General features: G+C 44.5%; 2 protein-coding genes across 11 annotated transcripts in view; both read left to right on the plus strand.

The window, feature by feature from the left end:
* The window catches only part of LOC110528723 (striated muscle preferentially expressed protein kinase), a 65,277-nt gene extending 50,401 nt beyond the window's left edge, over positions 1-14,876 (plus strand). For 8 of the 10 annotated variants that reach the window (XM_036982565.1, XM_036982566.1, XM_036982567.1 and 5 more), the window contains 16 exons: positions 1,498-1,670; positions 1,806-1,832; positions 2,109-2,261; positions 2,429-2,540; positions 2,645-5,285; positions 6,574-6,717; positions 6,871-6,987; positions 7,295-7,462; positions 9,373-9,495; positions 10,309-10,473; positions 10,645-11,332; positions 11,517-11,756; positions 11,873-12,096; positions 12,239-12,314; positions 12,425-12,574; positions 13,228-14,876. In XM_036982565.1, the coding sequence (XP_036838460.1) occupies positions 1,498-1,670; positions 1,806-1,832; positions 2,109-2,261; positions 2,429-2,540; positions 2,645-5,285; positions 6,574-6,717; positions 6,871-6,987; positions 7,295-7,462; positions 9,373-9,495; positions 10,309-10,473; positions 10,645-11,332; positions 11,517-11,756; positions 11,873-12,096; positions 12,239-12,314; positions 12,425-12,574; positions 13,228-13,456 (5,430 nt within the window). In that variant the 3' untranslated portion in view covers positions 13,457-14,876. Of the gene's footprint in view, positions 1-1,497; positions 1,671-1,805; positions 1,833-2,108; positions 2,262-2,428; positions 2,541-2,644; positions 5,286-6,573; positions 6,718-6,870; positions 6,988-7,294; positions 7,463-9,372; positions 9,496-10,308; positions 10,474-10,644; positions 11,333-11,516; positions 11,757-11,872; positions 12,097-12,238; positions 12,315-12,424; positions 12,575-13,227 lie in introns of those variants that run through there. The other 2 variants (XM_036982572.1, XM_036982573.1) reach the window with 2 other exon arrangements.
* Positions 14,877-15,859: 983 nt separating this feature from the next.
* On the plus strand, positions 15,860-26,056 carry LOC110528846 (carboxy-terminal domain RNA polymerase II polypeptide A small phosphatase 1). Its single transcript, XM_036982575.1, has 7 exons — positions 15,860-16,234; positions 19,489-19,634; positions 20,604-20,705; positions 21,321-21,377; positions 21,891-21,983; positions 22,510-22,695; positions 23,149-26,056. The coding sequence occupies exons 1-7, from the start codon at positions 16,171-16,173 to the stop codon at positions 23,275-23,277; spliced, it is 777 nt and encodes a 258-aa protein (XP_036838470.1). The 5' UTR covers positions 15,860-16,170; the 3' UTR covers positions 23,278-26,056.
* The last annotated feature ends 32 nt before the right edge of the window (positions 26,057-26,088 follow it).

Genomic DNA, 26,088 nt, shown 5'->3' on the forward strand with positions numbered 1-26,088 from the left:
CAGGTCTCTCCAGAGATGTTTGATCGGTTCAAGTCTGGTCTCTGGCTGGGCCACTCAAAGACATTCAAAGACTTATCCTATAGCCACTCCTGCATTGTCTTGGCTGTGTGCTTAGGGTCGCTGTCCTGTTGGAAGGTGAACCTTTTCCCCAGTCTGAGGTCGTGAGCGTTCTGGAGCAGGTTTTCATCAAGGATCTCTCTGTACTTTGCTCCGTTCATCTTTGCCTCAATTCTGACTAGACTCCCAGTAAATGCCACTGAAAAACATACCCACAGCGACCCATGGTTGCTGCCACCACCATGCTTCACCGTAGGGATGGTGCCAGGTTTCTCCAGATGTGACGCCTGGCATTCAGGCCAAACAGTTCAATCTTGGTTTCATCAGACCAGAACATCTGTTTCTCATGGCCTTAGAGTCTTTAGGTGCCTTTTGGCAAACTTCAAGCGGGCTGTCATGTGCCTTTTACTGAGGAGTGGCTTCCGTCTGGCCACTCTACCATAAAGGCCAGATTAGTGGAGTGCTGCAGAGATGGTTGTCCTTCTTAAAGGTTTTCCCATCTCCATAGAGGAACTCTAGTGCTCTGTCAGAGTGACCATTGGGTTCTTTGTCACCTCCGTGACCAAGGCCCTTCTCCCCCGATTGCTCAGTTTGACCGGGCGGCCAGCTCTAGGAAGAGTCTTGGTGGTTCCAAAGTTCTTCCATTTAAGAATGATGGAAGCCACTGTGTTCTTGGGGACCTTCGATGCTGCAGACATTTTTTGGTATCCTTCCCAAGATCTGTGACTCGACACAATCCTGTGTCGGAACTCTACAGACAAATTTCTTCGACCTCATGGCTTGGTTTTTGCTCTGACATGCACTGTCAACTGTGGAACCTTATATAGACAGATGTGTTCCTTTCCAAATCATGTCCAATCAATTGAATTTACCACAGTTTGACTCTAATCAAGTTGTAGAAACATCTCAGGGATGATCAATGGAAATGGGATGGACCTGAGCTCAATTTCGAGTCACATAGCAAAGGGTTTGAATAATTATGTAAATAAGCTATTACTGATTTTTACAAATTCTAAAAGCCTTTTTTTGCTTTGTCATTATGGAGTATGGTGTGTAGATTGCTGAGTTTTTTTTATTGAATCAATTTTAGAATAAGGCTGTAACGTAACAAATGTGGAAAAAGTCAAGGGGTCTGAATACTTTCCGAAGGCACTGTATAACAGATATTTCTACAATTATCAACTTACTTAATATAACAAGGAAAGAATATTTCAAACCCAAGAATACATACTACTCAGATACCAATGTATTTTCCTCACTCAAAACATGTACACTAAAATGAATAACATTACACAAATCAAGTCATAGTTTTACATAGATCAAATAACAGAGTCTCTAATGTACATTTTATTTGTATTTTATAATATTAGCATGAAAATCTGTAGACAATTGGACGGAAACCTAGCTTAATAATTCCCTGTTTTCATCCAACCCACCCAGCCTGAGAACATCCTCATGGCAGGCCGACACAGTGACAAGATCCGCATCTGTGACTTTGGCAATGCCGTCAAGCTGGGGACCAATGAAGCCCTCTACTGCAAGTACGGCACTCCGGAATTTGTTGCTCCGGAGATCGTTAACCAAACGCCGGTCTCCAAGGCAACAGACATCTGGTGAGCAACTGGTCGGGGGAGGGGGCTGGAGACTCCTTTAATCTATTTCCTGATTAATCATGATTTTATCGCTCTCTCCCTCTCTCCTTCATCTTGCCCTCTGAAAGTCATTTGTCTCCCTCTCTCTGTTTACAGGCCTATTGGGGTTATCACGTACCTATGGTGAGTGGTTAAGGTTCTGGTTGGACTAAGAACATGATAAATGTGTCTGGTCGAGATATTCTTAGAATTCAATACACCTTTTGCATCACATTTCTGTCAATCTTGAAATGTAATTTTTTGCCACACTCTATAACCTCAGTAAGCAAAACACCAATGCATTTCACCTGCATATTGTTTGCATATTGCCACAGGCTTCAATTGGCCAACTTAAAATGGATTTGACAGCAAGGAAAACGTCTCAGTAAAGACTATTAACATAACATATTTCCCTTCTAGTCTGACTGGTGTGTCTCCTTTTGCTGGGGAGAACGACAGATGCACCGTCCTCAACATCAGGAACCAAAATGTGGCTTTTGAGGAGAGTATGTTTGCTGACCTCTGTAGAGAGGCCAAGGGATTCGTCATCAAACTGCTGGTGGCTGACAGACTGTGAGTGTTATTGATGATAATGCCTTGGTATAAATTGGTTGTAATGAATTCCCTTATATTAGGAATGCAAACAATTTCAACACAAAATAAGACCAGAAAATAAGACCAGAAAATAAGTGTTTGGGACTTAGTGTTTTATTTGTCACCGTGTGATGTTTTACTCTCAGGAGACCTAACGCTACAGAGAGCCTTCGCCACCCCTGGTTCAAGACTTCAATAAAAGACAAGAGCATCAACACAGCGATCCTAAAGCAGGTCTTATCTCGAAGACGTTGGCAGGTAAGGCATTCATTATTTCTGTAAGTAGTACACTTCAATGAATCCCTCTAAGTACCTTCCAAATTACTCCTTTAACACGTCCCCTTTTCCCTATCTCTACCCAGCGTTCCCTCATCAGCTACAAATCCAAGATGGTGATGCGCTCCATCCCTGAGCTTCTCAACGACTCGTCCAACCACATCTCCATCGCTGTGGCCCGTCACCTCAAAGAGGGATCGCCCCCACCCTCCTCATCCTCTGACTCGGACGAAGATGTGGACGAACTCCCCTTCATCCCCATGCCTCTATCTATGGTCTTCTCCGGCTCCAGGGTCTCCCTCAACGAGATACCAGGTGACGAGGACGTCACAGGACCGCCTTCCAGGTCCAATGGGACAGTGGAAGGGGCGTGGTTAACCCGGCACAGGGAACAGCCCATAGAGGAGGTGGTGTCCAAAAAGGAGGCCAAGGAATTAGGAGGAAGCAGAGGAACGAGAAAAAGGGTAACAACCGAGGAAGATGGCGGGTCTTCAGAAGAGGAGAAGACTGCAGTGAAAACGAAGAGAGTCCCCCTGAAGAAGGGCTCGAGTGTGGAGGAGGATGACACTCAGACGAAGTCCCGGAGAGCGACGATGAGGAGGGGCAGTTCAGCTGACTCGGCCCTGCTTCTCCACATTGAGCCAGAGGAGGGAGCCGTGGAGGAGGGCAAAGAAGACAATGGCAAAAAAAGCCTTAAAAAGGCAGTTTCCATGGAGCTACCAAATCGGAGCCCCAGCCCTGGGGCGGCTAAGATGAGCCAGGAGGACTATGCCCTCAAACTGGAGCTGATGAGACAGAGGCTGCTCAGGGGAGGCAACAGCAAAAGCGGCCTGCGAGGTCCCCTGCTGGAGACCCTAGGAATGGACGACGAGAGGCGAACCTCGTCCCTGGACCGAAACTTGAGGAGATCCAGGGTGGGGGCGCCAGAGCGGTCGCTGGCCAGAGCAGCCTCTACCGAATGTGCAGTGGAGGACACAACCAAAATCAAAATGTTCCAGAAGAGTTCTTCTTTCAGTCAGGGAGACTCGGAACCCATGCCCCTACACCGGCAGTTTGGAGCCCCCTTAGAGATCCCCACTAGCACATCTAGCCAGAGCACTGAGAGGAGAGACAGTGCTGAAAGGACCCAGAGCATTGAGAGGAACGCACAGGGGAAAGACCTCCAGGAGGCCACTTCCATATCAGCAATTACGGAGCAGACCAGGCTGGATTCCAGACCTTACTCTCATGTGCCCTCCTCCATACAGCCCACCCCAGTCAAAGAGGACCAAGGAGCGAGGGAAGAGAAAAAGCCAGAGGAGAAGAAGAAGAGCAAGTCTGAGGAAACTTCTGAAAGAGATGAAGAGACGGAGAGAAGGACCAAAGCACAGGAGAGGGTTGATAGACACGAGTCGAAGAGGGAGATTTCCCAGGGCAGGTCTCCTACTGTGTTAGCTCCTGTGATTGTCATAGAGGAGGAGGATACTGAGGAAGATGAACAGAAAGAGAAGCAGGAGACAGAGTTAAAGAAAGAAGAGGTGAAAGCAAAAGGTTGTGATTCTCCAGGGGTTACGCCTACAGGAAAAACGTCTGCGTATGCCAACGTGATGCAAACTATTGTAGTACCATCTGGAAAACCTGACAGCAGCCGATCTCAATCTACACCTAGCCCCACATTTCCTGAACACCCTGCCGTCTTCGCCAAGGTGGCCACTGAACGCCCAACAAGCCCAACCATCTCGACTAGCTCGTCTATGGTCCCAGACCGCCCCACCACCCCACGCCAACCTACCACGCCACTCAGAACAGATATCAAGGACATAGACTCGGAGGAAGTCTTTGAATCCAGGTTCAAGAAGCGTGAGTCATCCCTTACCCGTGGGCTCCGGAGACTTACCAGGACCAAATCAGAAGAGAAGTCCCCGACCCTTCCCCGTAAGACAGGCGAGGGTGAGGAGGTATACCGGCCGGGGCGTCTGGGGGCTCCGTTGGAGATGGTGCCCCAAGGATTGCAAGAGAAGTCCAAGTCCGTCCAGGACTTGAGGGAGGTGGAGAGAGACACAGGGTCCCTGGGCATCATTGGACGGTTCTCCATGCGCACCAAGAGGACCCCGTCCATAGATAAAAAGGAGGAGAAGTCAAAGGAGACTGAGCCTGTGGCCAGTAAGCGCAGGGTGTCCTGGGCCATAGGCCGCAGTAAGAGTCTGGACACGACAGAGCTGGACAATATAGAGGCTCGGAGAGAGCAGGAGGCGAGAGAACGCAAAAAGATGGAGGAGTCATCTGTCTTCGCCATGCGGCGGAAGTTCGAGAACAAAGTAGCGGGTATCTCAGCCAGTTTGAGGAGCAAGTCAGAGGAAAGGAAGGAGGAGAAAGAGGCCAAGCGACGCGTGGAGGAAGAGAAAAGTCGTAAAGATGCAGAAGAAAAGGATTTTAAGAAGGTCAGTGATTCCCCCGTCTTGGCGATGAGGAAGAAGTTTGAGAACAAGGTGGCAGGAATTTCTGGGAAAGTCCGAAGCCAGTCAGAGGATAGGAAAGAGATGGAGGAAGAGAAGCCAGAGGGAAAGAAAACTCCACTGTTTTCCCGTCATCGACATTCCCAGTCCGAGGGAAGAGGTCTCAAAGAGATGGGGATCCCAGAGAATCAGCTAGCCAAACAGACAAACAAAGAATCCAAAGTGTCCAAGGAATCCATTGGGTCTGCATCAAGCCTTCATTCCGAAAAGTCAAAAAGTCAAAAGTCGCTCAGTAAGTAATATGTATCTTGATATATTATGCTGGCTAAGATGGCATTGGCAATTTCCATCAAATATCAATCAAATGTATTTATAAAGCCCTTTTTACATCAGTCCTCTTCTGGCTGTGCCGGGTGTAGATTATACAATCTCAGAAAAAAGGATTCCCAAAGGTTTCTTCAGCTGTCCCCATAGGAGAAGACTTTGAAGAACCCTTTTTGGTTCCAATTAGAACTCTTTTGGGTTTCATGTAAAACCCTCTCGGGAAAGGGTTCTACCTGGAACCAAAAAGGGTTCTTCGGCTGTCCCCATAGGAGAAGACTTCGAAGAACCCTTTTTGGTTCCAATTAGAACTCTTTTGGGTTTCATGTAAAACCCTCTCGGGAAAGGGTTCTACCTGGAACCAAAAAGGGTTCTTCGGCTGTCCCCATAGGAGAAGACTTCGAAGAACCCTTTTTGGTTCCAATTAGAACTCTTTTGGGTTTCATGTAAAACCCTCTCGGGAAAGGGTTCTACCTGGAACCAAAAAAGGGTTCTTCAAAGGCTTCTCCTATGGGGACAGCCGAAGAACCCTTTTAGGTTCTAGATAGCTATTTTTTTTCTAAAAGTGTAAGAGTACATGGCTATAAAGGCCAGATCGTTCTTCAACATGTTCAAACGTTCAAAGATGACCAGCAGGGTCAAATAATAATCACAGTGGTTATAGAGGGTGCAACAGGTCAGCACCTCAGGAGTAAATGTCAGTTGGCTTTTCATAGCCAAGCATTCAGAGGTCGAGACAGCAGGTGGTGGGAAAGAGGGTAAAAATAGCAGGTCCTGGATCAGCAGCACAACCAGGTGGACTGGGGAACGGGGACAGCCAGGAGTCATCAGGCCAGGTAGTTCTGAGGCATGGTCCTAGGTCTCAGGTCCTACAGGAGTGGTGAGTGAGTGAGTGAGTGAGTGAGTGAGTGAGTGAGTGAGTGAGTGAGTGAGTGAGTGAGTGAGTGAGTGAGTGAGTGAGTGAGTGGGTGAGTGAGTGAGTGAGAGAGAGAGAGAGAGTAGAGAGAGAGAGAGAGAGAGAGAGAGGGGAGGGGGTGAGGGGAGGGGGTGAGAGAGAGAGAGAGAGAGATGGGGGAATTAGAGAGAGCACACCTAAAATCAAAGGGTACCAGATAAGATAGGAGAATTACACCAGATAGGACAGACTGACACTAGCCCCCAGGCACATAGACTATTGCAGCCTAGATCCTGGAGATATTAGCTCACCTCCTCAGGTTCCTCTGTCTCAGCTGTTTGCCATTATGTCTTGTCCTCCACAGCTCCAGAGACTGACAGGCGGTCGCGGTGGGACAGGTGGGGTCTGGGCAGGAGCAGGAAGGATAAGACCCCCTCTCAGACTGACCTCCCCTCAGCCAAAGATGAGGGGTCATCAGGCAGCCTGCAGTACTCCCGCACTTCCTCTAGTACTGTCTGCTAAATTCAGCAGCCAGTTGCCTTTATGTTGAATGTGCATACAGAGTTGGAGTTTGGCAATGAAAGCTGCACACTGCTTTTACATTCTAAATTCATTCTCAGTGTTCAATAATATTATTAAGCCACACCCTTGTTTTTCCCAGACTTCCCTCCTGTGTTCCACATCAAGCTGAGGGACCACGTCTTATTGGAGGGTGACCCTGTCACTCTTAGCTGCCTCCCGGCTGGCAGCCCCCACCCACAAATCAGCTGGACTAAAGGTAAGAACTCATAGAGCTGACAGACACAACACTCTTTGCAACAGCGCTGTCTAATAAAGCTTTACCGTAGGAGCTGCTGCTGAAACGTTGGTTGTTGCCTGTGAAGGGACGATATATTGTCATAACCCGTCATAGCTCATACTTACATGGTGCCCTGTGTGAGCACGACTTCCAAACTTGTGTTGATGTTAGAGATTGCTCATTATTTCCATAAAGTTTCCAATCGAATACTAGATAAACACCTTTTGAAATAGGACTGTAAAATGACAGTGTAATTATTATTGTTGATGGGTTTACTTGTCCACAGATAAGAGACCACTGGAGATGGACAACAGGATGAGCCTGATCTCCTGTCCAGACGGCAGGCAGCTCGTTACGATCATGAAGACCAGCAGGAGGGACGCAGGGCTCTATGAGTGTGTGGCCAGTAACCCCTTAGCCAGCGTCACCAGCTCCTGCACACTGTCCCTGGCCTGTGAGTAACATGTTATACAGGAAAATGTTATCATCAACGATAATCCCGTCGTTTAGATTTGTGGAGAAACAGGAAAATACAATGTTTTTAAAACCGTTATCTTCTTGTGATAAACTAATATCCTGGACCTGTAAAATCTGTTGGATTTGAATTGCATCCAAAACCTTTAGAGTAAACATGACATTTACACTGAATCCAGAAAGGGGTATTTGCCCTTCATTCTAAGCAAAAACATGTATTATTAATCTTTACGATGTGATGAACCTTGAAAGGTTTAGGTAATAGGATTTGTATTTGAGTGTGAATGCAATGCATATTAATGACATGGGCATAAATATTAATGTAGTTTACTTACGGCTGATTAAACTAATGGCTTTTTGCCTTGAATTTACAACCTCTTTCTAATCATTCCAAGAGGAGAGTGCTGCTTATTACAAAAATAAAGATGCGCTCCCAGGTTGGAATCCAATGTGTTAGAATCAAATAATCAACTGTCAGTCAGACAGGCCATCTAGCTACTACAGATTCCGGATCTTAATTTGACCCAGTTTTTCCCAGCAAGAAAAGAATCCTGCAGCAACAAGAAATGTGAATTATTATGTGGATTATAATTAATATTATTTATTTGTAGGGGTTGATACATTTTTCGTTAAGGCAAATAAAGTCTGACATCTAAAATACTTTAGAAGTATTTTTTTTAGTTCCTGCAACAACAGGATGATCAAATTATGATTTGGCATCTGTTGGTTCTTGTCCAGACAGCAGGCTATAAATAACAATATCAATACAAATGTCAAATACCCATCAGCAAAGCGACAGAACTAGGTGACTCCAGACACTTGATGGCCTCTCTCTCTCTCTCTTCAGGTGTCAGACTCAATGCGCTACATTTCAGTTTGATTTTCACAGCTTCAAATTGAATTGCTCTGGGAACACTGTCTGGGCGTCTGCATTACTAATACCGTCTGCTGATGCTATCTGTCTCCATTTGTCATCAATCTGTTGGCTGAGAGATTCCCCAGACTGCTCATCTTGTCTGGGGTCTGAGGCCTTGGCTCGATCAGTCTCAGTGGTGGGCAGCCTTCATTAAAATGCATCATCATATCAGGGTGAAAACCTATTAGTGCTGTGTGTGGTTTGCGTAAAAAAAATGCTCAAACCCATCTCTCTGTCTTCTGTGGTTTCTCCTCTTTCAATTGGATATCTCCATCCTTCCACTCTGTGACACCCCACCCCATCCAAACTCTCCCCTTCCCCAAACTTCCCCATCTGTGACACCCTAACCCATCAAAATATGTAACAATAAAACTTTTTGTTACTCAAACGTTCCCCTCCACCATACCCAACATCTCCCTCTAACTTCCTATTGCTCATAACCCTTCATCTCCCCTCCACCCCACTTTCCTCTCCCCTCTACCCCAACTTCATCTCCCCTACACCCCACCTTCATCTCCCCTACACACCACTTTCATCTCCCCTCCACTCCACCGTCATCTCCCCTACACCCACTTTCATCTCCCCTCTACCCCTCCTTCATCTCCCCTCTACCCCTCCTTCATCTCCCCTCTACCCCACCTTCATCTCCCCTCTACCCCTCCTTCATCTCCCCTCCACCCCACCTTCATCTCCCTTCCACCCCATCTTCATCTCCCCTCTACCCCTCCTTCATCTCCCCTCTACCCCTCCTTTATCTCCCCTCCACCCCACCTTCATCTCCCCTCTACCCCTCCTTCATCTCCCCTCCATCCCACCTTCATCTCCCCTCCACCCCTCCTTCATCTCCCCTCTACCCCTTCTTCATCTCCCCTCCACCCCACCTTCATCTCCCCTCTACCCCTCCTTCATCTTCCCTCTAACCCTCCTTTATCTACCCTCCACCCCACCCTCCTCCCCTCTGTCACTCCCTCCAGGTGTCCCCAAAAGGCCAGGCACCCCGGAGGTTCCCCAGACGTACAACAACACAGCCCTGGTGCTATGGAAACCAGCCGACACCAAGCCCCCCTGTAGCTACTCTCTGGAGAGGAAGACAGAAGGTGGGTTGACATTCATCTCCTAGCCTGGATTCCAAACTGATGTCACGATTGACACTGAGAATATCATTTGGATTCCAGGCTAGTCATCTCATGAACTCAAGCAAATATTAATGTTTGATTTATTTTACAGCCCACTTCACCCAAATGTATTACCCTTATTGACGGTTGGGTAGGAAACACCTTTGGCTGTCACTTTAAACACTACTGTGCAGTGAATAACTCAAACACTGGGCAAATAGTCACAGTACAAACTGGCCACATAGACTGCTAATGAGCCCTATTTCATCACGCTTTATAAGTCATTATGGTCTCATAATACGGTGAATCCTCGTAGAGCCTACATTGTTAGGATTGTATCAAAGTGGGGATGACATGAATGTTAATATGATTTCAGGACTGATTGAATTGGATGGCTTCATACCTTGTATTACCACACAGCTACTGCCAGGCTGGGCTTTGGATGATTGTTGTTGTCTGTGTTTGTTCATTGGATTGTGCCCCACTATCTCCTCATTACCATGTGAATGTTCTTTTGTTATTCTGTTATTCCTCTGTATGAGTTGTGACTATGACAGATAATTATGGCTCCACACCACCTTAGTGTACAGCTGATACTGTAAACATAACCTTCGTCTGTTTCACCATCAACATGAAACACTATCTCCACCTTGTGTGAATTATAAGTACTGCAACAAATGACAGTGGTGTGTAAAGTCAAAGGGACGCATATAATTTGGCTATTTGACCATATTGATATAACATAACGCAATTGGCAATCATATAAATGAATCATTATTTTCTTTCTCCTTTCAGGTGATGCCAACTGGCTGATCATAGCGACGGGAGTGGCTGACTGTTACTACAACGTCACAGACCTGCCACCAGGGGGCGCCTTTAGGTTCAGAGTGGCCTGCGTCAACAAGGCTGGACAGGGACCCTACAGCAGCACATCGGACAAAGTCAGCCTGGACTCAACAGGTGCTGAAACACACCTTTTGGACAGGGGGTTCAAATTCTGTAAATTGTGTTAAATTGGGTCAAAAGAGGTGGTAAAGAAAGTTCTGTCATTTTTTTCTGTATTGTTGCAAATTTGTTTCACAAAATGGTTATGATAATTTGATATTGAAGAGAGATGTGTTTGCTTTGCAGTAGGTGTGTCCTCTCCAGCAGTGGCCATTGTGAAGACAATCTCCTCACCTCCCTCCCACCCTGCCCCAGCAGCTACCACCTTAGTGACTGTTATCCCAAAGGTCAAACCAGCAGTAATGCAACCTCCTGGTAAAACGGTGTCCACTGTCTCTCCCTCTTCACCCTCCCTTACACAGACGTCTCTAACGTTCCCTGCTCCCACCACAGCTCTCTCTCCCTCTACACCTTCGGCTCCCGCCAGCCCTGCCATCACAACCCCTCCAACTGAACACCTGGTCACCCCTACCACCCCTCTAACTCTCCCCTCCCCGCCTGTAGTCAAACCTCCTCCCTTCGTCCTCCCCAAACCCCAGAGTCCTGTCAACGTGGTCCCACCCATGACCCAAACCCCGCCCATCTCTCCCCCTCTCCCTCTCGTTACACCTCCTTCCACCCCCACCAAGCCCGTCATGGCATCCGTTCCTACCTACACCTCTGCCGCCACTGCCCGTATGGCCCCCAGCCCCATCCCGGCCCCCTCCTTCTCCCCCCAAGTGCTCCAGGTCAGCAGTCTGAGCCCAATAGGGGAGGGGCGGGGCACCCCTGTTCGAGGGACCCCCAGGGACCGCACCACACTCAAGCCGGGTGAGACAGCTCTACGACAGGGAGTCCCACAGAAGCCCTACACCTTCCTGGATGAGAAAGCCAGGTGACTGAGATGTTAGAGATGTGGTCAATATTTCTACAGCTACAGTAGTACACTATTACACCACACAGTATTGCTATTACTACTACTACTACTTATATGGTTCATTTCAGTCAGGGAAATTGTCTTCATGTTTAATCACACTTTATTGAGTGACTAAACTGCCGTACTGTCTCTGTCTGGCCAGAGGGCGGTTCGGTGTGGTTCGGGAGTGTCGAGAGAACGCCACAGGACACGTCTTCATGGCTAAGATCATTCCGTACGACCAGGAGACTAAGAAGTCCATCCTGCAGGAATATGAGATCCTCAAGTCTCTCCACAACGACAAGGTTATGACCCTCCACGAGGCCTACGTCACCCCACGTTACCTGGTACTGGTGGCTGAGCACTGCATTGGCAAGGAGCTGCTCCACAGCCTTATAGACAGGTGTGTGGAGCATGATGCTCACACACACACAAGTACACACACATACACAGACTTGCACACTGCTCTCAGCTGTGCTCTACAACATATCCATGAAATAAATCTATTTTCCTGCTAAGGTTCCGTTACTCGGAGGATGACGTGGTGTGTTACCTGGTTCAGCTCCTTCAGGGTTTGGAGTACCTCCACAACAGACGCGTCCTCCATCTAGACATCAAGCCTGACAACGTCATGGTCACCAACCTCAATGTCATTAAGATCGTAGACTTTGGCAGCGCGCAGAACTTCAATCCTCTCTCCCTCAAACAATACAACAGCGGCCTGGGCACACTGGAGTATATGTGTGAGTTGGTAACACTATTGAATTTCCCACTGGTATCTGGAACTGGTACACGCCAAGTACTTCGTAATAAGCTGTTATCATCACCTTGATCACTACTTTCCTCTGAACTCTCTCTCTGCTCCTTCTATGCTGGTGTGAAAAGCTCCGGAGATGGTGAAAGGTGATGTGGTCGGCCCTCCAGCTGACATCTGGAGCCTGGGGGTTCTAACCTACGTCATGTAAATATACAACTTACTCATTTCATAGTCACTATTGTCATAAGTCTGTGAAGTTGTGCAATTTCTTTTTTACTCTCAGAACTCTCATTGTCTATGACACTTTTGCTCAGGCTTAGCGGTAGGCTGCCCTTTCAGGACAAAGACCCACAGCAGACTGAGACCAAAATCCAGATTGCCAAGTTTGACCCGACCAAGCTCTACCCCAACGTGTCCCAAAGTGCCTCGATGTTCCTCAAGAAGATGCTGAGTAGCTATGCCTGGTGAGTGCTTCAAAGAGTAGCTACATCATTATCTTATTTAACAAACCAGGAGTGGAGTGATGATCCAGGGTCATTTTTGCCTTTTCGATCATAATGAATAAGATTACATGGAAAGTGGGGTCATAGCCTCCCGAGTGGCGCAGTGGTCTAAGGCCACTGCCAGTAGATATCCTGGTTCGAGTCCAGGATCTGTTGCAGCCGGCCGCAACCCGGAGATCCATGGGGTGGCGTACAATTCGCCCAGTGTCGTCTGGGTTAGGGGAGGGTTTGGCCGGTAGGGATGTTCTTGTCCCATCACGCTCTAGTGACTCCTGTGGCGGGGCGGGCGCAGTGCACGCTGACACGGTTGCCAGGTGTACGGTGTTTCCTCCGACACATTGGTGCGGCTGGCTTCCCGATTAAGCGGGCATTGTGTCAAGAAGCCGTACAGCTTGGCTGGGTTGTGTTTCAGAGGACACATGGTTCTCGACCTTTGCCTCTCCCGAGTCCGTACGGGAGTTGCAGCGATGAGACAAGACTAACTACCAATTGGAAACCACGAAAGAGGGGTACAAAAAAAAGAAGTACAATAAAAGTGGGGTCATGATCCTAGATCAGTACAGGACTCCTGTGTTCTGATCCCTGATTGGACAATGTGTTTTATTGCAACGCAGGGCCCGTCCGAGCACCAAGGACTGTTTCACCCATGCATGGCTGCAGGACTCGTACCTGATGAAGCTGAGGAGACAGACGCTCACCTTCACCACCACCAAGCTGAAGGAGTTCCTGGGGGAGCACCATCGACGTCGCACCGATGTCGCCACCAAACACAGGGTCCTCCTACGCTCCTACTCCAGCTCAGCTTCTTCAACCACATCGACCGCACCAAACCTACCTAAGTGAAGGCATATGACTTATGTCAGTGTTAACTAGCCACCAGAGGGTGGAGGTATGGGGGATGTGTGGTGCAGAACAGTGGGCTCCATGATAGAGGGAGGACTCTGAGTCCTCATCCTCCACAGAGTGAGACTGTGCCTGAGTAAGTTATGGGAGTGGAGATTAGAGCCATGAGCATTGCACCAGCCCACAGACTGCATGGAGTCTCATTCTACTGAGACCTAACAGAATGAATCTTGGACAGTTCATTAACTGAGATTTGAATCCAGTTGTTGGATTGTTGGATACCAGGGTTTCAAAATATTGAGTTATCGTTTGTTTTTGGACCTGGCACGATTTGTTTCTGTTTCAGGTCTACTGTCTGCTAGTACTACTCCGAGCTTGCTATCGCAATGTGTGTAGAACTTTTAAATATATAAAACAGGACATTTGGTTTGGAAAATGAATTCAATACAATTAACCTGGAACGCACATATTTGTCAGTTTGATTTTAGAGCACAGCCTTATTTCTGCATCCTGATATTTGGTGGTGATTATGTGAATGTACCATCATTTATGCTGCTAATATATGTTGCATTTATTTACACATTTCAAAAACGCAAAACCAAAAATAAAAAGTTTTGTTCATGAAATTGTACGTAACCTGTTTACCTTTTTCATGTTAATTTATTTGCATGTGTGCTTTTTTTTCTTCTTTTGGGTGATTTTCTAAATACAATGAAAACAGTGCAAAAATATTGCTCACCATTGTGATTATACTGTTCATAGACACAGATAATAAACCTGTGAATATAGTAGAGCATCTTAGTAGTCAGTGGAGCAACCAGATGTCATGTGGTTGATGCTCAAGTTGAACAATAGTGCAACTTCATTGATGAAAACGGTCAGACTTTGATTATGTAGATTCTGTCGTCTTCTATTGGATTTGTCACACCTCATCAAGGTCATCACTGCGCCAATGGCTGGACTAGCATTCTACAGTATGTTCTGTTGATTGGACAGGTTGCTCTTAGCCTGACCAGCAGTCAGTTAGTGAGTCAATTTAGCCTAAAATGGGTCAATTTACAAACTTTATCATGTAAATGTGTTGTCCATGTTAATGGCTTACTTGCAGATGACGCGCAGTATGTGTTCTGTTAATTTATTGAACTATTCATATCATACAATTTTGTGGCACTTTTGTCAACCATTAGGCCTACTGTACAAAATGGACATAGGTGCCATGGAGAAAAAATATACAGAAAGTCCTTTTTGGTATACAGACTCTCATGTATTACTTTTCATCATACATACAGTATTTCTTTTTGTATGAATTTGGATGGTTGAATATTTGTAAATGTTTTAATTTGCAGTGTTTATAATGTGGAAATGGTTTAAAATGTTTTTATGAAGTAGTCTGTAATAAACTATTGATACAATTGCAAAACAAGTATTCTCATTATTCTTCCCTTTAAACTGGACTCCTACTGAACTAAAGCGGTTGTTCCAACAGTGCTTGCACTTGAACGACACTCCCTATCTTTTTCCCCTCGTCGTCAGTTTCAAGGGTTCCCTAACTGGGCGTTCCTTTGAGAATATAAAAAGTTCTACAGAGTACATACAGTAGGCTACGCAAAGCAACTGATGTACTCTACTACTGTAAATTGTAAACATTCGCAGGGCGAATATAATTTCAAGTGATCGAGAGAGGAGAATATAATATTACATTTATTTGCATGAAATATTAAATACTTTCTGTCAATCAAGCTACAAAGGTAATTAAAAGTGAAGGCTATGACGAAAATAAAAGTCCCCAAGTCAGCGAAGAGGATTGTTGTCGAGGTAGAAGTAGAATGCGACGTACTGCTTTAAACCTGTTAACAGCTTGTGGACAGCTTCTTCTCTGTCGTTAAAAGGTTTCAAGTTCCATTTTGAAAATGTATCTTTGTTTCCTTGTTACTTATGATGCGTTCATATGCAAGTGGGAAGGTGGTAATTACCAGTTGCGAAGTCGTAAATACTTGTATGGCATAAAAGTATGCCAGAGCTGCATTCACTTTTTATACTATAATAGATAAACAGAATACATTTTGTATTAACAATTTGTATTTTGTTCTTACCATAAATAACAATTACTGAAGATGCCGCCATGCTTGCTGTCTTTTTTTGTTGACAAACTAGGTCAGTGGGAAACTCGGAGCATAGGGACGATAGACGAGTTTCCCACTAGTAATACCAGTGGGAGGTGAGTTCAATTCGATTTTTCCCAGTCATATCCTGATATTTACGAAATTACAAGATGTTATGAACGCAGAAATACAATAGGCCAATAATTTATGGTTCAAGGGACCGTCGTAGTCTGTCGAGTATTCTTGCAAAAGTGGACTGCCACTCTCAGTGCACAATCATACGTTTGTGTGCCACTTTAAAAGGAATGGGAAGCCTTGAAACCGCCGAGTTCCATGTTTGTATCTTCAAATTGAGAGCGGAGTTGAACTCCATGTTGAAACAAAGTTACCAACTCTTTTTTTAAATGTATATAACTTTTATTTGTATATTTTATACCGCTCTGGTACGTCATTGAATAGCCGAGAAATGTAATCGTTTGGATGCGTAATGTATTTAAATACTGTTTGCGGTTATGTAACTTTGTGCACATTTATAATTTAATGTTCCTAGTCAGCGAACAATCTAAAACGGAACAAAGTTTTTAGTTTCAATTGTGGATAAAGTCTGGTGCAATGGACCACCAGTCCTCAATAATCACGCAAATTAGTCGAGATGAAGAGGCGAATAGAGAGAAGGGTAAGTTTTGGAGAAAGTTCTCAATATGCACGTCAGTTGTTTTGTACCACACTCAAAACTTTTCACAGTTAGCTAGCCTAGTTCGTCGTCCATTGGGTGTTTTCAAAGACGAGGACACTGTTTACGAAACGAAACTATCAAATCTGCAATCGTCTACATTGTGACCACAATGAATGGCAACAACTAAGCTTCAAATGGCAACATTGTTGTGATACGCAACGCAACTTTTTGACAGGCAAGGTCACTGCAGTGAGGACGGACGAGCCCACTCAATCAAATCGCGTAATCTAGTTACAATTAATTGACGAGGCTGCAGTTGCTGTCTGTCATAGACCTCCTAAAAAAGCGAACACTTCTGAAATTACTTGTTGAGAGTTTGATCATTTAAAAAGCAGCTGTGTACTAGGCTACAGACGGATGCATTTATAAACGTGTGACTTCTTTACATCAACAATTTTTCTAGAAGACTGGTTAATGTGTTTTATGGGTGGTGCGTTCTTGGAAAGCTTTTCCCGCTGTTATGCAATCAGCAGTTACCACAAGAGGACTGTACAGCTTCAATAGCCAGCCCTAGTATCTACATTATAATGACCCATTCAAAACAGAGATTAAGGCCTGCCCACGCACCTTGTACTTCCCCATTAGCAACATAAAACTCGATGGATGGCACAGTTAAACTACTGCCATAGGCTATATGAGAAATGCCATATTGGTTTGTTGTCCACAACGAGGTCACAACGTTGTCGGAGTGGTAGCTGTGCCACAGTGATCGACCTCAGAGAAGTCTGGAGATAATGTGTCAAGCAAGGTGTGAGGTGGCACCAAGTAGTGATTGTATTTAGTGTGTGTGATGTAATCGTATCAGGTAGACTGTAGTTTTACTTCCTGGTATGAGTAGCTCTATTTGTTTTGATAACACAGTTATTCTCAGAGTGGTTTATGTTGCAGTGTTTTTGCAGTGTAGACACTTAAAAAAATGGATAGTCGTTGGCTCAATGACTGGAAGTCTATGGGAACAGCTAGCATGTCATTGCACTAACGCCAGTAGCAATGTACCACATACCTTGCCACCATGGCTGAAATAAATCCTAAGGGAAGCACTGTGTGAAAGCCATGCCCAGGAGAGACAAATGGAGTGAGAGCCCATGACTTTGACAGACTTCCTGTTTTAATGCTGTAACTTCCTGTCTCTAGCTGACCTGGGCCAATGGGCAACCTGCGTTACTGGTCACTAACCAACCCAGAGACTCCTCTTGTTTATCAGATGTGAAAGGATTTGATAGGTAGGCAGTATCTACAGTATCTGTGATACAATAAGAGCTCCTGAAAGCCCTCTGGTTGATCTTTCAATCCTTTCATATCTGTTAGGCAGGAGACTCAACCAGGATCTAGGGCTAGGGCCTAGGGAGGGCCTGGTTTGGAATTAGGCCCCTCTCTTAAAGATACACTGCAGAAATCGCTCGATTATTTCCTGGTTGCCATAATTCTAATAGTTTGTCTAATTTCAGTTTGTGACAAAACAAGCATGTGTAGTGAATCATTGTACCATCTAAACCGCAGTGAAATATATTTCTCCATTACCAAAAACATTGTATTTTCAGCTGTTTGAAGCTGATGTACAAAACCAATAGTAAAAACGAAACTTGAGAATGGGAAGCATATAAATAGTTTACATAGAACAGATCTACTGCTTCTTCAACCTGCTTTCAATGAGAATGACAGATTTATAACACATTTATATGTGGATTTGTTCAGGTCGCCCAAAAAGTTAGATATTGTAGCTTTAAAGGAGAGGTAATGGATTAGACGTATCCCTGCTGAGGCCCTATTCCCAGGCCGCTGTCTGCTCTCTGTAACCTGCCTTGTTGTGTGACATCTGATCCTGCTGCGTCAGTGGTGGTGGGCTGACACGATCTGTTTCCCCCTCTGATCTGCCCCTGCATTTCCCCTTCCTGTCCTGTTTTGGTTTGACCTGGATGTGGCAGTGGGCAGAGGAGGGTCACAGGTCTGGAACGGGCCAGAGAGGGAGAGAAAGGGGGTCACAGGTCTGGAACGGGCCAGAGAGGGAGAGAAAGGGGGTCACAGGTCTGGAACGGGCCAGAGAGGGAGAGAAAGGGGGTCACAGGTCTGGAATGGGCCAGAGAGGGAGAGAAAGGGGGTCACAGGTCTGAAACGGGCCAGAGAGGGAGAGAGAGAAAGGGGGTCACAGGTCTGGAACGGGCCAGAGAGGGAGAGAAAGAAAGGGGGTCACAGGTCTGGAATGGGCCAGAGAGGGAGAGAAAGAAAGGGGGTCACAGGTCTGGAATGGGCCAGAGAGGGAGAGAAAGAAAGGGGGTCACAGGTCTGGAACGGGCCAGAGAGGGAGAGAAAGAAAGGGGGGACAGTGAAAGAGTTTGTAACACGGTCACGTTGCGAGTGAGAGAAAGACAGGGAATAAAGAGAATGAAAGGGGGAGAGAAGGGAGGAGAGTTTAAGGAAAGCATTTGTCCCTTTTCTGATTGGGCAGAAGTTTGCAGAGGGCGAGTAGTGGAACTCTAGAGCTTTATTATAGTAAACAAAAACTCTACATAAAAGTGAAGTCAGTTTAGTCTTAAGAAAATGTTTTATTCCAAGACTGGCAGTCATCGTCAGGCAACGCTTAGAAATAGAGATTCGACATTATAATAAATTGAGTTAGATGTAATGATTTAAGTGGCTACTCAAACTGTCACTGATTTGAAGTGACATGCCCCTCTCATGACTTTCTTAGCTAAGTTTACATATTCCTCATGGAAATATTAAAGCTGCACAATCATGTCTCTCGCCTCAAGGACATTCCTCTTATAACTAATAACTAATAACCAAGTAAAGTCTTTATCTGTTAATTGTTTTTCATTCAAACAATTGGGAAAAGGGCATCAGGTTGAAGCGAAATGGCCGCAATGAGGTCAAAGACTAAAGATGCTATACATTACATAAATTCTGCTGGAATGAACTTGAAAAACAACCATTATATCACTTGTTTATCCTTTGAGCATACAGTACATCTGCAGAAATAGGTTGTTCACATCGGGACAAATCCCAACTCGGGCTACAGGAATTTCCACGCATACGTTCAATCGACATCCCCCCCACAAGTTACGCAAGAGTTCAAACTACAACATGTCCACGTCTCAAGTTAAGAGTCGGTGAATAAACCACATCAGGGACCAGTGAGAGTAAATAGATACAGGAAGACTGTGTGACTGACGGATGGACTCATTATTTTCTTCCAGGTCCCCCACCCTCGTCGTCTAAGAAGCCCAGGAGTCGAGGCCTGTTCCACAGCCTCTTCTGCTGCCTATGTCGTGACCAGGCTGAGCCCCCGCCGGTCAACAACAACGCCCCGCTACTGGTGGAGGAGAACGGAACTGTCTCCAAGGTATGTACCACTGCTCTCTTTAATGGTTCAGGGATGTTTTAGAATCTATGTATATGGTTTGTGTAGGTCCAGGTAAATGCTCTGTGGTCTAGTTTGTATATGCAGTGTTTGTGTCGGTCCAGGTAAATGCTCTGGTCTAGTTTGTATATGCAGTGTTTGTGTCGGTCCAGGTAAATGCTCTGTGGTCTAGTTTGTATATGCAGTGTTTGTGTCGGTCCAGGTAAATGCTCTGTGGTCTAGTTTGTATATGCAGTGTTTGTGTCGGTCCAGGTAAATGCTCTGTGGTCTAGTTTGTATATGCAGTGTTTGTGTAGGTCCAGGTAAATGCTCTGTGGTCTAGTTTGTATATGCAGTGTTTGTGTAGGTCCAGGTAAATGCTCTGGTCTAGTTTGTATATGCAGTGTTTGTGTCGGTCCAGGTAAATGCTCTGTGGTCTAGTTTGTATATGCAGTGTTTGTGTCGGTCCAGGTAAATGCTCTGGTCTAATTTGTATATGCAGTGTTTGTGTCGGTCCAGGTAAATGCTGTGGTCAAGTTTAGAAATGCCTTGTTTGTGTCGGTCCAGGTAAATGCTGTGGTCAAGTTTAGAAATGCCTTGTTTGTGTAGGTCCAGGTAAATGCTCTGGTCTAGTTTGTATATGCAGTGTTTGTGTCGGTCCAGGTAAATGCTGTGGTCAAGTTTAGAAATGCCTTGTTTGTGTAGGTCCAGGTAAATGCTGTGGTCAAGTTTGTATATGCAGTGTTTGTGTCGGTCCAGGTAAATGCTGTGGTCTAGTTTGTATATGCAGTGTTTGCGTAAGTCCAGGTAAATGCTGTCTGTGTGTTTATGATGTCATAGTAAATGTTACAAACTAGGACGTGACTTGATGGTGGTTCTTTAGGTCTATGTCACAGTGTAGTTTGTATTTTCCATGTATCATGACAAATGTTAGTTTGTGGTTTGTGTACGTTAACTGGGTGTGTGGTTCAGGTCCAGGTCAGACCGCTGCTTCCTCAGGCCAAGTCAAAAGACGCAGGAAAGATCTGTGTTGTCATAGACCTGGATGAAACACTGGTCCACAGCTCCTTCAAGGTAAGACCAGGAACATACTGCTTCACCATTTACACTAGTAATATTATATAGTCACAGAGTCCCAATATTATATAGTCACAGAGTCCCAATATTATATAGTCACAGAGTCCCAATATTATATAGTCACAGAGTCCCAATATTATATAGTCACAGAGTCCCAATATTATATAGTCACCTCCATGAGCTCTAAAGCTATTGGTGAACTTTGATACAATTGCTGTACCATTTAATTTGGGGTTTAGCTTTTCTTTAAAAAATGTCCTATCCTCGCAAATGCTATGGACACAAATGTTCGTGTGCCTTTTTGCATCTTTTCTTTTTATGGAGAGAGATTTTTCCCTTCTTGTGAAAGCATGACATCACCAGGCAGTAATGTCCAATAGTAATGAGAAACACTCTGAGAGCTAGGAAAGAGATTGGTTTCTCCACAGTATTATTGTTGGCAGTCACAATGACATCTCTATCATCGTTGCCACTTTCACACATCCAGACTAGCTGTTTTTTAAATTCTAAATACACATGGTTACTCTCATGTACTGTATACTGCGTTTCTGGTGTTTAGGATGTCTTTCAAGTGGTTTTGTTCAAAATAATGTATCTTTATTGTTCCCACAGCCGGTGAACAATGCTGATTTTATCATTCCCGTAGAGATCGATGGAACTGTTCATCAGGTGAGCCTATCACTATGCATGGTGACGAGCCCAACTGTCACAGACCAATGCCATCGGCCTCTACCTTTCCATGTTAAATCCTTTAGTATTATTAAGGTGTATTATGGCTCCCTACAATACTGTATGGTATGTTACCAACTGCTCAGTCTGGTTCTGAGCTCGGTTAGAATGGCATCTGAGGCCTTGGGTTTTCTACCACAAAAGGAACATTGGAGTCATGCTGAGAGACTGTCACCTCCTACATGGTTCTGAAGTTGGAGCCAACAGTGCATCTTGGGCCTGGGCCTGATTCAAGTAATCCAGGATAGGTTTGTTCAGAAACCTATTCTGCATGACTTGGTTCAGGACTATGACCCTCGGCAGCAGACCACTACAGAAAGAAGAAGTGAAAGACGGCTCAATGCATCTGAGTGGGGGGGATGTTTTTCATTTTGTTTAAGACGAGAGGTGGAAAGATAATGTATTTGATTATTGGTTTAAACCTTAAACTTAACTTACAATGTATCCATCCAGGTATATGTGTTGAAGCGACCTCACGTGGATGAGTTCCTTAAGAGGATGGGAGAGCTGTTTGAATGTATTCTGTTCACAGCTAGCCTGGCTAAGGTGAGGACAACACCATGTTAAACCAGCAAATGACTCAATGCAATCAAAACAAGTTTGTTTAAAAAGGCCCATTGCTGTCAAAAACGTGATGTTTCATATTTCACTCTGTGGTTGGAATAGTGGTGTGAAAATGATAATGCCCTTTTAGTGTAAGAGCTGTTTGAAAAGTCTACCTTAAATTTCAGCCTGTTTTGATGGGGTGGAGTTTTGGCCTGCCTGGTGACATCAAATTAGTTAATAGACCAATAAGAAAGAGTTCCAAACTTCCCTGCCAATAACAGAGAGCATTCAGTTTCCCCTCCCCACCCAGACCACTCCCAAACATTCCTAGCAAAATTCTTGCTAGAGAAATTGCTATTTTCTAAGAAGCTATTTGTTTGTTGTTACCCAGAAATGATTTGATGTTGAGATAAACAGCTACATTTGGGGCTTTTTTTAAGGCTGGTCAAAAGCTGCAAGAGACAGGAAATCACATGTCACTTGTTTTCCTCACCTGATACGGAGACCCCTATGTGTGTTTCTCCAGTATGCTGACCCAGTGTCAGACCTGCTGGATAAGTGGGGCGCGTTTCGCGGCCGTCTGTTCCGTGAGTCGTGTGTGTTCCACCGGGGGAACTATGTAAAGGACCTGAGTCGTCTGGGCAGGGACCTGAACAAGGTCATCATCATAGACAACTCCCCAGCCTCCTACGTCTTCCACCCAGACAACGCTGTAAGAACCACTCTCCTCCTCCTTGGCCCCTCTTTCTGTTCCTCCTTCCTTTTCAGCATCCATTACTTTAAAAACAAAGATGGGAGATGTTGGCTGACTGACTGGCTTTATCAAACTTTTAGTTATGTGAAAATGTTTTGCAATTAAAATTGTATAGATAGTTTCTAAATCTGTAGTTACCTATAAACGCTTTATAAACCTTTATGAATCATTTATAAACTATACCATTCTATGACTGAAGGACCATTTAGAAGCAGGATGTCGTACCACTGGAAGGAAAGTGCCACCAGCTGTCTCTCTAGCTGCATTCTAACTAGCTCACTAGTTAATTGAAACCAGAGCCTGGCTCTCGTTGTGACGAGCTGTATGACCGACTCTGGTGCCTCGCCATTGTAATGATCTCATTGTAACTACATGCATGTCTGACTCTGTCCCGTCTGTGTGTGGCTGCAGGTGCCTGTGGCGTCGTGGTTCGATGACATGGCCGACACCGAGCTCCTGGATCTAATCCCCTTCTTCGAAGGGCTCAGTAAAGTGGAGGATGTCTACACGGTGCTCAGGCAACAGAGGGACTCCAGCTAGCAGTGCTGTCAGTCACCCTACCCCTCTACTACCGCCATCTACAGGACAGACCGAGAACCGCAGCCTTAAAGCGTCTTCACACCAACCGTACACCCCTCAGCCTACCGTCCACCAGATCAACCACAAGACTTTCACCTCCAAGCCCACCCCTCTTCTTCAACCCTTCAGAACCACGCTAGTACTGCCCTCTATTGGGGGAAACAGAGGACTTGATTCTCCAGAACACGATCTACCATCCCTCAACCACAGATGGGCTTGTGTAGATGGATGTTGTGGGTTATAATGAGTTAGGTTTTTATACAGTGCCTTTCATCAAATGTCATTGGAGCATACAGAACAGTCAAGTAGAGGGAATCTACCGCATTCTTCACAATGAAGAAAAAACATGTAGTGGCAAGGTAATGGGAGAGAACCCCCAGGATCCAATCAGAATCAGTTCTCCAACACCGGGTTGGAGTCGATAAGTTTCCGGAAGACCGAACCGTTCTAGAACTCTCTGGAAAAGCAAATGACAGCTGTATGAATGGATATTTACTACTTTTAACACTTTAATGTGTTTTTTTATTTTTTTTAGTCACTTATTCCCCAAGAGACAATTTAACATTTTTAACAAGAAAAGTATTGGCTTTGTGTAAGTCAAGTGGTTTTACTTCTTTCATCGCTCAGCTAGTATCATAATGACTAGCGGAATGGGCATCAGTACTTGTTAAGGGGGATGGAATCATAGAGAAGGACATTTATCAGTTACTGCAGCTATCAAAACGTTCCATGTCCCTTAATCGTTATTTGTTTCATTTAGTTTTTTATTAAAACCATAGGAATATGTGCGATAATGTGCCAGATATAACCGGTCCATTACCCCGTATAAATGTTTTCATAACAAATACAGTAGTCAGATGACTGAACTGCACCTTAAATTACAATATAATCTTTTAGGATTTTTTTGGGGATTACAATGTCTGTGGACTATGGACCTCAACCCAGACAGACTAAATGCTCCAGCTCAGACACATGGACACAGTACCATGTACCAGTCAATGGCCTGGAAAACCCTTGGTATTCTGCAAACGGACCTGGATATGTGTTGGAAAAACATATTTAGATTCTGTCCAGGCAAACTGTTGGTCGTCCCTTTGCTGCAGTATCAACGCTACATTCATGGAGGAGGGCTGGGCGACTATATTGTGAATGCCGGTATGGATCCACATACCACTATATATTTTTACAATAACAGAATTTTGATACAGTGCTAAATTAAATGAAAAGTTCTACAAATTGGACTAGTTCACTGTCAGTTTTGTCCTGGTTTGGTTGAGTATAAAACCATCAGAATGGAGAAAGCCCATTTTAAAATCACAAAGAATTTATTTGTTGACATTCTAGGTCATGCACTAATCATGAAACACATTTTAGACAACAAATATATTTTGGCTGTAACGCCCAGCCTTACCATGAAGGAAAGGTGTTGAGACTGTGTGTTAGTCATCTGGTTTTGACAAGCACACTTCTCCCTCCTCTTACTGGAAACAGTACTTGAATACTTTCCCTTTTTCATGACCTCTTTTTAAAGGACTGCAAATACTATGCTTCTTTAGACCAGATTGTAGGATTTGGGTAGTTTGGGTTTTTAAACTTCTTAAGCTTCTGACACAAGGTAGGACTATATTAATTGGTAGTTACCTGGGTTTGGAACAATAAAATAAATTGTTATTTGTAAGTAAAAACTAAGATGGTCTATCAGGAAGTGAACAGGAAGAGTAGTTTAATGGATTGAGTGATTCCTATCGATTGATACTGTTTTATGAATGCATGGGGAAAAGCATCTGTGTTGACTAAAGGCCTACTAAAATACCTTGTGAAATAAGATGATTCAGAGTTTAAATAACCAGTAGACCCATGATAAATCTATCAGTATTAAGAAATAATTAAAAAAATGTTTTACTAAATTTCACATTTGAACTTAACACTCACCAAGTGCCTGTGTCAATCAAGTTAGATACAAAAGACAATACTTTTTTTTTTTCATCTTTCTTTTTGGCAAGTGGGTTGGCCCTTTAGTATTATCCAAAGGACGAACAGAAATCACTGTAGTACAAATCGAGAATGTTGTGGGCTCTCTAACAATGCATTAATGGGTTCACACACACATAATAGGAACTGGGCGAATCCTGGTTTGAAATTCAAGCCACCCACAGCCATTTAGATAATGTGACATCTAGATATGATTTAAACACATTTAAAATGTTGTTTTTTTTGTATCTCAAGGCATAATTTCTGTCATAACTCAGTAGGGATACTTACTGTTGTAGATCCAGTCCCTTTCAACTGCTTCAGGGCTGTTCCCTAGTCATTCACAGTGCTTTGGAAGAGAGCTTTCTATCACCATGGGGACCTTGACCTATTGCTGTACCTCTAACTGTATTCAAACACTTTAAATAATATATGCATATATTATACACATATGTATATTTTGTTTTGCACTGTAATAAAGCAAACAAAAAATGAAATGAATATATTATGGATTATTCATGTGATTTATGATTGAATAGCTGTAACGTAGTTTGGACAGTCTTTTTATCATACCAATTGTATTGAACTGTTCAATTATATCTTCCATAAATACAACAGAATTAAATAACCAGTGCAGGTGCTTTTGTGTTCAGGCAGTCTACAAAAAGCCACGATTTGACATCGAAGCACATTCAAAAGTAACAATGTTTGTAAGCTCTATCCTAAGATATTGTCTGATGGTTTTATTGGATAAAAACCTTCATTCAAACTATGGATGTCAGTATTTAATGTCAGTGGGGA

The sequence above is a fragment of the Oncorhynchus mykiss genome, chromosome 7, assembly GCF_013265735.2.
Source record: "Oncorhynchus mykiss isolate Arlee chromosome 7, USDA_OmykA_1.1, whole genome shotgun sequence".
Lineage (NCBI taxonomy): Eukaryota > Metazoa > Chordata > Actinopteri > Salmoniformes > Salmonidae > Oncorhynchus > Oncorhynchus mykiss.